This window comes from Tasmannia lanceolata, unplaced genomic scaffold (assembly GCF_043159265.1).
Source record: "Tasmannia lanceolata isolate RefF3 unplaced genomic scaffold, GAP_Taslan_0.1 ptg000005l, whole genome shotgun sequence".
In the NCBI taxonomy this organism is placed as follows: Eukaryota; Viridiplantae; Streptophyta; class Magnoliopsida; order Canellales; family Winteraceae; genus Tasmannia; species Tasmannia lanceolata.
In genome coordinates this window covers 12,096,861-12,112,336 of record NW_027518682.1, presented here as the reverse complement: position 1 = coordinate 12,112,336, position 15,476 = coordinate 12,096,861, and the positions used below count along the sequence as shown (strand labels likewise).

Below are 15,476 nucleotides of genomic sequence, written 5' to 3'. Positions count from 1 at the left end.
ATATACGATCGGAAATGGGTTTTGGGGTTTAATGGAGTTTGGGTTGCATTCAAGGTGGGAACGGAGGTGGGTGGAGGATGGTGGATGCTGTTGGGGGTATGAGGTTGAGGATGGTGGAGGATGGCGGTGCGGTGGAGAGTGGCTGTGGGTAGGATGGGTTTCGATTTTCGGAGGTACAGGGAAATGGGGTTTTGTCTTTTGGGTTTGGAGGAGGTGAAGGTGGAGACAGAGGAGGGTTTTCGAAGGGTTGGGTGATGGTGGTGAGGACGGTGGCGGTGGAGCTGAGGAGGTTCTTCTCTCCCTCTCTCTTTTCTTGATTTCTTTTTTTTTTGAAAGAAAATGAGGCCTCCTCTGTTGATTGATTTTTTTTTTTTTTTTTTTTGAATTAGCTCCCCCCTCTTTCATGCAAGGATTCTCTTTGCTTTATACTTAGGGTTAAAACCCTAAGTCTAATCCTAGCCATCTATGTGGCATCTTCCTCTTCTTGGGTGATCTCCACCCTTGATCTCCTCCATTGCCTTTACAAACCCTAGAAAATCTCTTCCTCACCTCATCCTACCCACACATTTTCTTTGATTGATCCTATGGCTTGGAATTATTGCTTCTCAAGCAAGCAATGTGAACATCCAAGAATACCCTTAAGGATGGGTTGATTTCCTCTTTGCCCAACCCCTATTTTGAAGAGTGATATACTTGCCCCCCCCCTTTTTGCTCTAGACAAACCCCATCTAGTGTGTTTTAACTACTCTTATCCTTACAGGGGGGGTGGCTCGGGTAGAAACAGGGGGCGGAATAAAAATCTTTTTTTTTTCTTTTTTTTTTTATTTGCCTATGGTAAGCCAGTATTGGCACACCCATGCCCTGCTAATTCATACTCCCTTTTATATTTCTTTAAACTACGCCCGGCTCGAGCTCGAGACACGGGTTGGGGTGCGACCTGGGTTGATTCGTGAAATTCGGGTTGAGATTTCCAACTGCCAATCGGGTTAGGCTCAGATTAATTCCATTCATTTTCCGCCTGACCTCGGGATTTCATTCGGATACACGGGTTTAGGGCGCTGTCAAAATGGGGTGTCTACAGATGACGATGACGATGGCATGATTGCAGAAGTGGCATCGATGGCTATAGTTGGAGCAACTTTAGTTTTAACAACGGTGATGGAGGAAGAAGGACTTTTCATAGAAAGAGCTCTTTATGAGAACAATTATCAAACAGATCGTACATTTGTGAACATTTTGATGAATAGTGATGTGCACTGTCATAACCTTCTTAGGATGAACACAGAATGCTTCGGAAGGTTAGTTGATATTTTTAAGAGTAGCGGACTACTAACCGGTACAATCCACTGCACTGTTGAAGAGCAGTTGGCGATTTTCCCGCACACAATATCTCACAATCAGCGGAATCGTTGCATGATAGTATATTGTAAACGATCAGGGGAGACCATAAGTCGGTATTTCAATAAGGTCCTTCGTGCCATATTGAAGTTGGTTGACCGCTTTATCAAGCCACCGTCATCGAACACACCAAGGCAAATTCGGGAGAATGATAGATGGTACCCATACTTCAAGGTATCATCTTACTCTCGTTAGCTTTTGGTGAAATTTAGTCATGTTTATACCACCAATACATTCACTTTTCATTCTTTAGGATTGCATTGGTGCGATAGATGGAACACACATCCCTGCCAAAGTACCGGCTGATATTAAACTACGTTTTATAGGTCATAAGGGGTCACCTACCCAGAATGTACTCGCTGCCTGTGATTTTGACTTGAAGTTTACCTTCGTCTTAGCTGGATGGGAGGGATCGGCTTCGGACTCCAGAATGTTAGGTGATACCCTATCAAATGATGCTGGAATTATAAGCCATCCTGGGCAGTTTTACCTAGCTAATGCAGGATTCCCATTATTGGGAAATTTCATCACCCCGTTCAGGAAGACTAAATACCATCTGAGTGAAACTAGAGGACATGCACCACAGACTACAAAGCAGTTGTTTAACCATAGGCATTCATCAGCACGAAATATGATCGAGCGTGCGTTCGGTGTTCTGAAGAAGCGCTTCCCCATCCTTACCACCGAACCCATGTACTCTCTGGAAAAGCAAGTCGATATTGTTATAGCATGTTGTTGTATTCATAACTTCATAAGAGGTGTAATGCCCGAAGATCCATATGTTGTCGAGGTGGATAGCGATATACAAAGAGTATAGCAGCGGCTGAAGCGGAGGTGGAGCAAGCGGCTGTTGGATCCACAAGCAGGCCGAGAGAAGCACGTTTGAGTAGAAGTGAAGATGGGAGGGAAGGAAAAATAATTCGAACACAAATCTCCACCCATATGTGGAATGACTATTGGTCATAACTTTGACATCTGACACTAATTTGGATGTATAATTTTGGTATAAACCATTTGGGTATCATTCATGATTATGGATGAAAGCAGTAAACTTGATACTGCCTGCTTTTGTTATTTTCGTTATAGTGGAACTGGTTGTTATTTTTGTTCTAGTGATAATGGCTTGTATTGTTGTTCTAGAAGGAACTCTCTCTACTTGTAGTGCTAGTCCAGTGCTATTCATGATTATGGATGAAAGCAGTAAACTTGACAGTTGATTAGCACAATTATTTTTTTCATTTGTTTGTGATAGAGTAAAAATTAATATGTTGAACTATATCATTCAATTATTACTCGAAGCAGGGAATGGAATCATCAGGCGTAGTGGGGACGCAGGGAATGGAATCATCAGGCGTAGTGGGGACGCAGGGAATGGAATAATCAGGCATAGTGGAGAAGGGAAAAAATACATGGTGGTCTACTGACATGGACGTTGTACTAGTGCAGTCCCTACTTCAAGATGCCATTGAATGTTTTAAGATTCCCACTGGCTTTAAGGAACCTGCTTATAAGTTCGTGTAGGATGAAGTGAATAGAGCGTGCCAGACACAATTAACGATAGCTCAAGTTAAGAACCGTGTGAAAACTATGAAAGCAAATTACAAGATCTTGGCTGAAATGCTTTGTGCTAGTGGGTTTGGCTAGGACGATGTGAAGAAGAAAATTTCAGTCTCTGAGGAAGTTAGAAAAGATTACTTGAAGGTAGCCACTCATCAAGAATTTTATTTATCAGTTTCTTCTTATATCAATGGTGATTTTCTGTAATTGATATTTCCTTGTTTATTGCCCAGTCCTACCCCGAACGGAAGAGGTTTTTCAGATCTCGACATCAGTTTTATGATGAGATGGTGCAAATATTTGGAGATGAGTACGCCGATGGTACTTACAAAAAAACAAATAGGAATGTGTCGCACACAGTTGAAGAAGAGACGTACACCCCCACATGGGTAATGACGATTACGATGGCATTCAAGAAACAGCATTCCAATATGATATGTCTACGGATGAACCAAGTCTGCCCCGTATGCCCTCTCCACCTACCACTTTCGATGTTGAGGGGGGTGAGAGGTTGCAACCCCCCCGCTCTACAACACCGATGCAAACTAGTGTAGGGGCAGAGGGTAGCCCATCTATTGCTTCTACGCGACGCCGGAAGCGGGCTACGCCTGAAATGAAGGAGCATCTTGTACAATTCACCAAGAGTCTGACGGATATCGGATCTGCCCTTAGATCTAGAAATGAGGCCATTCAAGCTAGGACTGAGAGAGGGGATATTCAATGCCGTAAAATCATGGAGGCGTTGCAAGACATGGATGGCCTTACTTGTTCTGACGTATATGATATATACGATTATTTGGCCATCAATGAGAAAGAGGGGCGAGCTTTTTTAAATCGGCCACAGGACATGCATATGTTGTATGTTTCAAAGTTCCTTCACCGTCGGTCTACTGTGCACAACTCGTCGGACTACGGCCTTTGAGGGTGAACTTATGTTGGACACCGTCAACATCCCCATCATATCAGCTATATTAGTAGTTTTATGGTGTTGTTTTAATGCTTTCAGTTGTTTCAGTACTCTCTAGTTTCTAGAAAAACTTGGATTGTTAATTTGTTTTATTTTCGGGCTATCGACTGTACTAAGTTGCAATCTACAAAATTTTGTTGCCTTTTGTTAGATGTACTAAGTTGCCTTTTGTTGCCTTTTGCTAGGTGAATCATTGTACTAAGTTGCAATTTGCAAATTTTATATTCGATTATGCTTAATTTAGTTGCCTTCTGTTGAATTATGAAGTTCCATTGCAGGTGGTAGGCTTCTAGCCTACCTGTACAGTTTTCTCATATTCTGATTATTTATATTTTCCTCATATATGATGTGTTTGGTCTTAATACTTTGTTGGCAAGATATGGCGGGGAACGCTCCAAGATGGGCTTGCGGCAGGTGGTAGGCAGAGCACAGTGCTGGGACCAGTTGTGATGCAGAGTATCAAAGAATACTGAAGGAGCGTAGCAAGTGGAAAAGTATCACCTTTGCAGCATGCGGCTGTACCTGCATTGCTGCCTCTTGGGCTTCATTCTGATTATGGCAGCTATGATTGTTTGGTTTTCGAAGGTGTAATATCGGATGATAGGCATTGCTGGAATGTTATTTTGCATCTTCACATCACTATGTAGTATTTTTGATGTGTGGATTATACTTGCTGTTGTATTTTGCTTTTATTGTTGCATGCTTGTAACTTGTAAAGAGAAGTGAAGAAACAGCAATGTATGCAATGAGTCTTTCAGAGGAAAATTTGAATTTGACCATAAAGGTATATGTTGTGTGAAGTACATTGCTCTTTAACATTTTCTTCTGCGATACAGTTACATGGTCCCGGTTCTGCACCATTTCAATGTACCATTGTAAAAACAGGAAAAAATCGTGCCTTATCCTGCTGCCAAGGCCCTATTCATTTCGGTTTTTTTAGAATTGATATTGAGTCCAAAATTGATCATTAGCCTCAAAATTAAACACAATTTTAAGCCTAATAAATAGTTCTGGACTCAAAATGTAAATCAAATAGGGCCTAACTAATATTGTGGAGACTGATTGCCCCACTCTATTACAGCTTTGATTGTTAACAAAGAATTTCATGTTTCCAGCTCAATTCAGGAAAGGGAATTTTTTGAATTCTTCTCATGCTAATGTTATATAGGTTTCTATTTATTTTTTCCCCAATCTGCATTTTTCCCTTCTTGGGGCATTGCAGACATAGGTTCCCTCAATATCCCCAGCCACGAATGCCTTTTCTGTGGCTGTATGAGTAAAATGCTTGAAAGGAAAAAAAGTTAGAACCATAGGAATTCCAATTTTATTTACAAGGACTTCCCTTTTATAATGATATACCTCTAGGCAACCCATAACTATATTATTCCTCATTAAATCGTGGATAGATTAAAGAAGAAACTCTTTTTCTAGTTTGTTAGGAAAAACTTTTCCATGAGAAATGTTTATCCCAGCCAAAATAGTGGGTCCCACCCTCATTCGGTATGAATGAACCGTCCAGAAATAGTATTGGTCCCACCCTTGATCAATATACATTCTCTATTCTAGGGTCAATGTAACTGTCCATTTTCTTCTTTATAAAAAACCTACTTTTTTTTTTTATAAAAAACAAATTTTGTCTCCTTTCTCTGAAGTAATCCCAACAATCTTCTTGCAACCAAATGCGCTTTTTGCAAAAGCCCTGCTAATTTTCTGCTATTTTTCTTGCAACCAAACGCTTTTTCGCCTTTTACCAGCAATCTCCTTCACATCTCCCTACGCAACCAAACAACGTTTCTTAGATTTGCTTCCAATCTCCCCGTTGACTGATTTGCTTTTAATTCCCCCTTTGACTTCTTCTTCTTTAGATCTCCCACCCATCTACAAGCAACCAAACAGAGCATTTGGGAATTTTACAGCGCCGCTGTTTAAGCATAACTGATAAGGTGACTTCACCCCTATTATAAAAACATGGTTGTGCTAATATCAGTTGCCTATATATAATAGGAATGCTAAACTGAAAGGTGATCTTGCAAAAATCAGCCGCAGGGCGGCTCCATTAGTTCCACATAGGGCTGCAACAGGGTCGGGTTTTTCAAAACCCTAGCCCAACCCTGGATCCCATTATCTCGGCCCTGACCCCCCTTGACCCTGAGTCAGGGCCGGAAAACCTCAACCCATACTCGCCCTACAGGGTATTGTGCTGGCCCGGCCCGCTCTGATTGGCCCTGATGGGGCAGGGCTGGGCCGGGCCGGCCCTAATTGACCATAGTGCAAATACCTGTTAAGAGTGCCAAAAATAAGGCAACCAGTTATCATATGGAACAAAATGATCAATAAACAGAGAAAGAGAACAAAATAAGACAATATGAATTCAACAACATGACGGGCAACAGAGACAATTAATAATAATAATCTAAAGAAACATCAATCCAAGATAATAGAAAACATTAACAAAAGAAACATGCACAGATGGTTCAATTCTATAATAGAAAACTCAGGGTCGGGCCGGGTCAATGTACCCAAGGCATTAACCCAAAACCCGCCCTACCTGAGTCAGGGTCTAAAAAGAATGAACCTTGACCCGCCCTCAGGGTTAGAAAATCCAGCCCTGACCCTGTTCAGGCTTAGGGCGGGTCAGGGCTGACAGGGCCAAACTTGCATCCCTAGTTCCACATCATTAAAGTGCATTTATTATTCTTTTGCTTTGACATTTTCGGTGCTATTATAAATGCTCTTTGGTGATGTGGATCCAACGAGAGCACCCTTACTGTTTGTTTTGCAAGGGTGCCCTTCAGTTTAGAGAGAAATGCTCAAGCTCACAAACAGTTTTCCCAGTGTACGAAACATGGTGGGTCCACATTTTTTGGGCAATCCTAAGCATTCAATTGAAAGGCCCCATCATGTATGGGGTGTGTACCAAAAATCAGCTCCATTGGATCAACCTAACACTTCCATTTGTGGGGTGAAAAAATGGACAGATTTGTGGATAAACAATATCTGTAGATTTTCTACCCACAAATGGACACCTAAGATGATCCAATGGAGCTGAGTTTTGATACACACCCCATCCACGATGTGGCCTTTCAAATGAATGCTTAGGATCACCCAAAAAATGTGGGCCAACCCTTGTTTCCTGCACTCGAGTACAGATAAGCTATCTGAGCTTGAGCGGAGGAACTGTACCGATATTCCCACAACCATCTTTTGATAATGGGATGAACTCACCTTGTATTTTCTTCTTTAAGAATGCTTCTCCAGTCCTTTCTAACTCAAATCACCTCTCCTATGTTTGTCTTTTAAGAAAGGACGTATATGGCCTCAAACAAGCACCCAGTAAGGTTCAAGTGGCTTTTACTTGGCTTGAAAAATATTAGGTTGCTTCAATCGAAGACAAACACGCCACGCTTCATTTAAAATAAGAATGGAATTCAGATCATTGTCCTTATGTCGATGACATACAAGTAGTGTGGCACTGTGGCTAAATCCACACTACTCGAGTCCTTAAGCAATGCGTACGCCATTAATGCTATCCACATGCACTTATTCTTAGGTATAGAGATATCCTTTTATCACGATGGTTTGTGTATAAAATAAACACATTGCTGATCTTCTTAAAAGGAATAACATTGCTGATCTTCTAAAATCCAACATTTACATTAAAGTTGCCACATTTATTGTTCTTTCTCGGCTTTCTAAAATCTTTGAAAATAGTCCCGATAGTTCTTACAAGATGATGAGTGTAAGACTCATAGCATCGCTACACCCGTCTGTTTTGTTCTTTAATTATTTTTAATTTTTTCATGATCTTAAATAGTTTCCAAACCGTGCATCGCACGGTTGGTCTCACTAGCATGGTTTTAAATTTCGACCGAAATCCACCGACACCGAAACCACCCAAAACCGAAATGGTCATTTATTTCAGCCGAAATTTTGGAATTTCGGTTTTTCCGAAATTTGACCTAAATTTTTTTTTTTAAATTAATTTAATATTTCACCAAAATTTCGGTAATTTCGGCCGAAATTTAATAATGAATAAAATATTTGTTTCGATTTTTGTACCGGATTTCGACCGAAATTTTGAAATTTCAAGGTCCGAAACCGGTACCGAAACTGAAATTTTAAACCATAAGACTGGCCAAATGCCGTCCTTGATCGGAGATCTTAAGCCCCTGATATGTTAGTCCTCTTTTTATAGGTGTGTAGAAATTGAACCTGCTGGGACTCTGGGTTAGAACTTGCTGGTGTAAAATACTTTGTTGGTGGGAAATGGATGTATCTTCACCCCTACCAGTTGATGTTTGATGTGCACAGAGGATCTGCGAACTTGCCTCCAAAATACAATGAAGCCTAGTGGAGTTGCTTTATTAAAGTTTGATGACACTACCCGAAAGGCGAGTAACAAGCCTTTGAGAAACAGCTAGTTACTGTTTCTGCAAAACAACAATAACTAGAGAGTAATTAGACAAAACAGAAGTAGAAAACGATTTTTGGGAGACTTTTAATTGAAGTAGGAAGTGTTTGGAATTCTCAAAATTGAGTTTCCACACTGTAAATTCGTATATGTGCACAAATGGTGGGTTTCTTGTCCTTTTATAGACCCCTTGGTGCCACGGCATATGATCACTACAGGGGGGCTTACCTGACCATTAGATCGCGTCAGATGGCATTTCAATGGTTCATTACGTCTTCCCTCTTAACAGTAACAGTAAGATTGCAACCGATCACTAATCTATGGTCGTGCGAAGTGCAAAGTGCACCAAAAAGCGCCACTAGAGCCTTACAACCCACGCCGTGCTTGCGCATCCCGCAGTTACACCAATTGCAAAAACCCACATGTGCTACGAAAGCAAGAGACAATAGTGGAAGGGAGTATATTAACCTCTCTCTACCTTTTATAATTTCCAATGTTGGACTAAAAGTTTGGTTACCACTACACTCACCTCAAAACACCTTCTTTACAAAATAAAAGTTTTTTTTTTTAAATTTCCAAACACATTTTAGAAAACTATTTTCCAAAACTTTTTATTGTGAAAATCTCTAATACGAGATATGAGAGATTTTTGGGGATTTTTCCGATTCTCGAGGGTAGCCCCGATTCTTTACCACATCCCGGCTCTGGTACCATTAACTCACCCCCAAAAGCCAGCCGTTAAAGGTAAGGTGCTCAAGTCCATATAAGCCCATCCACATCAGCTGTGTTTTTTCGATGTGGGATCTTTACTTTCGAAGGGAACCCCAACATAACTTACGACCTTAAGGTTTAGGCGCTGTTTGGATTGCAAGGAATAACATTTCTCATGGAAATTCTTTTCTTAAGATTTTTTTTTATTTCCACAATTAATTAAAGGGAAATGAAATGGTTATGGCTTATTTAAAGGGATGTAATTTTAAATTGAAGGTCTCTCTCGATAAAACTTGAATAATTGTGGTTCAGGAGACTTTCTTCACGTGTAATTAAATAATGGAAAAGCAAGAAACTTTGAAAAAGATTTTCCTTTACAAAGAAAATCACATGTAAACAGCTGATTTTTGTACCCAATTTTCTAACCCATGGCAATGTTCCTTCACACACAATGATCCCTCAAACTAAAAATTGCCTTTCACCATAACAATGACTTTTCAACGTAGTCATTCTCAAAATGCCAAGACTTTTCTGCTTTCACGTGGAGAGAGGGGTGAGATTTTAATTTCTTTGTGGCTTTATTAGTTTCCACATCTTCATTTCCCTCCATGCGCGTGGAATTTTCTATGCAACTTCATGACCACATCACCTCGGTCCTTCATTACCTATAAATTGAAGCCCAACAGAAAGGAGAAAGCCCACAAATTCCAACAAGCAAAAGAATCAAAGAAGAAGAGGAGGAGGAAATCATGAGCCATTTGCTACCAGGTTTTCGTTTCTATCCAACAGAACAAGAACTGGTGGAATTCTATCTGCGCAACAAGCTGGATAGAACGAGAGAGGACTTGGATCGTGTTATTCCTGAAGTAGACATTTATAATAACCTCGACCCTTGGCAACTCCCAAGTTAGAATCTCTTCCTCCTTTCTCTTCATTTTTCTTTATTGGGTTTCTAAAATGTTATGGGCTGAAAACGTTTTAAGGTTCGATTTGAAGTCTCAAACACTTCAACACTAGTTTTCACACCTTCTTTTTTCTATTTCCTTCTTATCATTGAGATTTTGGGGTCTTCTATCCTTCTTCTTCCTCCTAAAATTTCTTGTTTTAGCTCCAAAGAAAAAAGGCTAGAAAGAAAAAATAAAGAAGGTTATATATGAATGTTATGGTCCTTCGTGGAGGCCTGCCTTAGTATGGGACTAGGCGGGACCCAGCTTGGTATGGGACGGGTTTAAAGGGCCTACCCTCGACCCATGGCAGTACCCATTTTAGAATCTCTTCCTCCTTTCTCTTCATTTTTCTTGAATAGGTTTATTAAAATGTTACAAAAGGAAAACATTACCAGGTTTCATTTTAAGGGCACGCTTACCACGAAATTTTTTTCATGATAAACTGGCAACCCCCAAGTGGTGAGAGAGGGGTTGGGCGGGTGCAGTGGCTAATAGTAAGGAAACAAAATATAGGAAACTAGTGTCTCGTGATGACGAGTGGCAAAAAATCAAAACAAAAAAATTCTACTCAAAATCCGATCGACTGTTCCTCTTCTCCACTTGGAGACCCCCAGTTATCGTTAAAAGAAATTCATGGTAGCCAAACGTGCCCGAAGTCTCAAACACTTCAACATCAGTTTTTCACCTTCTTCTTTATTTTGGTAGGTACGTTGGGGTTAGGCCATACCCCTACTGGTGTATTAAGACCAAAGAAAAAGATATTACAATAGAAAAGAACAAAGCACCAGCCCTATCCCTTGGTACTATATCTAAAAGATAGGGAGAGTACAAGGATCTCATATACTTCAAATTCTTCTAACTCTCCCTATAAACAATAATAACACGATGGGGAAAACATCGAATTCCAAATAATCCATAGTCTCCAAATCTTGGCCTCGATGAATTCAACCTTGATGTGGAACATTTTGTTGTTTCCTTCTTATATATCATAGAGATTTTGGGGTTTTTGCCTTCTATCCTTCCTCCTTTCCTCACCTACTAGCTCTAAAATTTCTTACTTTTGCTCCAAAAAAAGGCGAAAAAGAAAAAAAAAAGGATATATATGAATTACAAGAAATAAAATGAAACATACCCTCTTGGGAAAATGGATAATTTATTATTCGACTGGAATTAAGTTGTGATTTCTTATCTGTTGCAGGCATTGCAGGGGAGCTGTGTGTTGAAGACTCTGAGCAATGGATTTTCTTCAGTCCAAGGCAAGAAAGAGAAGCTCATGGAGGAAGACCAAATCGAATCACACCTTCTGGGTACTGGAAAGCTACAGGCTCTCCTAGTTTCGTTTACTCGTTGAAGGATAACCGAGTGATCGGCGTGAAGAAAACCATGGTTTTCTACGAAGGAAAAGCTCCCACTGGAAAGAAAACCAAATGGAAGGTGAACGAGTATAAAGCCTGTGAAGAAGCAGCATCCACATCAAATGCAACTCCAAAGGTATAGTGCAATTGCTTGATAAAGGTTTTAATTCAAGGTTATTTTTCAATATGCGTGGTATTTAAATAAATTTTCTATTTGGGAGATGATATTTCCTCACCCCCTCGCCCTTTCCACCATTTTGGCCCCCTTTTATAGGTCCTTTCCTGAAAATGACAATTCTCAAGAAAATTAAAACAAAAGGAAGTGAAAATGAAATGTGTTTGGGATTTTAATAAGCGCATCTTTTTTTTTTCTTTTTGTGGGTGAATGGGGAGGGGGCATGGCATCACGTAAGATGGCTTCGAACTTGATTTAACTAATAGGGTGTTGCTTTGCTAGCTTGTCACCCATGCATCAATCCATATCTCCTCACAAAATGCCCTTTGGGTGAGGCAACACAGCACATGAGTAGTTCCCTTCAAGAACGTACTTATCTTTGAAAGACCCAAAAAAAAAAAAAAAATCTCAGTGATTGATGCTTATGACTTTAGTTAAGGAAAGCCCTTATTGTAAGTCACTAGGGTTCGATCTTAATGATCAACATTAGGTTCTACATGGGATGTGTGGGTACTATATGGCTGCTTAATTATGTACGTAGGTGTGCCTCTAATATATATAGGCAAATAAGATTAATTGGATATTTAACAAAGTGATTACTTAAGGTTCTCCTTGGGATACCATCAAATTTGGTTCTTATTATCAAATAAATTTTTTTTTAACTTAATTTCACTTGTAAATGGGACATTAAGGCTACATTAGAAGCCATAAACCAAGATATAAAACTATTATATATAACCATTATTTGTATAAAAGATTACATGTGGTATCAAAAGAGGCTCAAAATCTCTTAAGCATACCATTCATGCATTGCTACTTAATGACATTTGTTTTTTGTTCTTATTTCTTTTGTAGTTACGACATGAATTCAGCTTGTGTAGAGTATATGTGAACTCGGGTGGCCTGAGATCGTATGACCGGCGTCCATTAGCGGCGGCATCCACAAGTGGAACAATCAACGCGGAGAACAGTACTCAACCAATATCTGATTCTATGAATCCGGGTAGTAGCAGTTTAGATGTGTCTTCTCATGAAAATTCTTTAATGGTAGAGAGAACCAGCTCGCCGGATTCTTTGGCTGAAGGAACTGCCGACGACTGGAATATGATCGACAATATGGACCCTCTGTGGGATTCATTGAATTGGGATTATGGTAACTAAGGAGAAATGTTTAATTTTGTTTTAATTGTATGAATTTTTATTGCAATGTAGCAAAAAAATGTGGAAATAAAAAAAGATATGGAAAATCCTGTTGTTAGAATATGTGGGATCCAACGGTTAGATTGGGTTAAGATCTCACCGTTGGATCATCTTGGAGGTAGATTAGGTAAGTTGGGTAAACGAGGCAACTAGATAAATTAGGCAAGTGGATTAGAATAGGCAAGCAATAGAGATTAGGAAAGTAGATTTGATTAGGATTATTCCATTCCATGTTTATCATGTAAGTGCTCTATATAAGCACACATTGATCCTCTTGTAAATGCATCCAAGTTTAGTGAAATCTCTAGAATTTATCACCTGTCTTTTATTTTATTTTATTTTAATTTGTATGATTTTTTATTGTATTGTGGCAAAAAAAAGATGTTCTAATAAAAGAAACAAGATAAGGAAAATCCTGTCTTTTATTGTGGAATTTCTTTTCCTGAAAGTGACAAAATTGATGGCGGAATATTTTTTTTTCCGGGCTTTTTCTCGCATTTTTGTCTTCTTTTACATTTGTAATTTCCAAAATCTGTCATGGAAAATACAGCACAAGAACAGCTGGTGGTGCATGTCCTGGAAAGAGATGGACTCATCATTTCATGAAGGGTCACTTCTCATCTATTAATCAGACAATTAAGAACACTTAGGCGCTGATCGTTTAAGATTATGACAATCGATTGTGAGTGCTTAACCAATTATTTGACTTGAGTCAAATAATTGGTTAAGCACTCACAATCGATTGTCCTAATCTTAAACGAAAAGGGCCTTATTGTGAGGGCTTTATTCATAGGAGAATCCAAACTATTCATTTGTTGGGCTACAACGTAAATAGTCTATTCCACGAAAATCATTTCAAGAGGATGATCCTAACTCTCCGATCTGTAGAGGGACTGCACATTATAGAAACCTCTATAGATTGGAGGGTTATGATCTATGGGATACAACTTATTAACTCTGTGGCCCAACAAATGAATTGTTTGGATCGTCTTATGAAGTGGGCCTCACAGTGGTCATGTCCACGTGGGCATATGAACTGCGGAAATCGGTTGATGAGTCGATATGTCCCGGTATACAAAACGCCCAATTGGAGCAACTGTCCAATATATATGGATCGATATACAAGAAGAAAATCAGTCATGTAAAATATAGTAGGAACCCTTACTTTTGATATTTACACCATCCTCTTAATTTTATATCCTACACCGTACTCTGAATTTAGGTAGCATTTAGACTCTTGAAGTCTTCCGGGTGCTATAGACACAAACCTCAACTTTACGCGGTTCAAAAAACACCGAGTTTTGCTAACTATGGACTCCACCCATGGCAGCCTAAAATCAATTTCAATAGAAATTGAATTCTCTCTCATGCCTACCGCTCATCTCTATCTTCAAATATAATCCTTATATAGTACTATATATTATTATTTTATACTATATATAAAGCGTGAATCAAGGGTTACATTCTTCCTCACTTATTCTTTATTTCCTTTCATGTCTCACAGCCTAGCACGATACCTTTTTCATTGGCATTTCTGATTTTCCTTAGGGGTATTATCGGCATTCATGTTGGGCAATAAATACCCAATCATAAAGTCAAGTCAGGACGAGGCTTCCATTTTCTATGTCATATTTTGTTAATTTTTCTCCGTATATTTTGTCGTAATTTGTCTACTTTGCTTCCATTTTTTAGTAAATTTTTCAATTAAAACTTAGTTACCACATGATTATTATTTATTGCTATTATATATTGCTACCCACCTTTGCACAAATCCTACTTCTGCTAATCGTTGCAGTTTGCACCACATCACCAATAAGACAAATGTCTCAAAAAGTCAACAAACATAAATGGGCTAACATCACATGATCGCATGCAATTGCAAAGGATGGCTTGGCGAATGGGGCTAGCAAATCCCTATACAAACAAAAAAAATCTTAAAAAAATATGTCAAGCTATTATTTATTGCTACCCACCTTTGCACAAATGGTACTTTTGCCAATCTTTACAGTTTGCACCACGTCCAGGATAAGACAAATGTCTCAAAAAGTCCACAAACATAAATAGGCTAACATCACATAATCGCATGCAATTGCAAAGGATGGGTTGGCGAAGGTGGCTAGCAAATCCCTATACAAACAAAAAAATAGCTGAAAAAATATGTCAAAAATCCGGCTAACCCCGGGTCGACCAGGCCCATACAGACCGGGTGCGGGTCCAAGCTTAGTGACCCGTATAATTTCCCGGGTCAAAACCTGTTTGCCCTGGACCCGTATGGGCCGGGTCAATCCCGGCCCGGCCCGGCCTGCCCGTTTACCAGGTCTATTCCCTACTATCCAAAAGCATCTGCCCATCAGAACCATCCATTTCCGTTGACAGGCCTACAAGTAAATCTGATCCGAAATTTCTAAGTTATATTGAAATGACATTAGAACCACAATATTTTAATAATTGCACTAGGGTTATTGCACTTCCCAAAAGGTTCTGATAGGCTAATGACAAAATAAAAGACACGCTAAACTTCTGCAGCTATAAATCGGAATTACATTACAAAATTAGTTTTCTTGGTCTAACTGGGAGAAAAAAGATGGAATAATTTATTCAAGATTAGATGGGGTTCTGATCAATGAGTTTTTGTCTTAAGATTAGATAGTTCTAATCAATGTTTTTTGTCTTCAATAATATTCTCGATGATTTGTTGAGTACCTTAATCCAAGCATCACTGATCTTAAGCCTTTTAAATTATTAATGCTTTGTT

General features: G+C 39.3%; 1 protein-coding gene across 1 annotated transcript; it reads left to right on the top strand.

The window, feature by feature from the left end:
* The first annotated feature begins 9,758 nt into the window (after positions 1-9,758).
* On the top strand, positions 9,759-12,955 carry LOC143876643 (NAC domain-containing protein 90-like). Its single transcript, XM_077378331.1, has 3 exons — positions 9,759-9,950; positions 11,190-11,482; positions 12,377-12,955. The coding sequence occupies exons 1-3, from the start codon at positions 9,794-9,796 to the stop codon at positions 12,680-12,682; spliced, it is 756 nt and encodes a 251-aa protein (XP_077234446.1). The 5' UTR covers positions 9,759-9,793; the 3' UTR covers positions 12,683-12,955.
* The last annotated feature ends 2,521 nt before the right edge of the window (positions 12,956-15,476 follow it).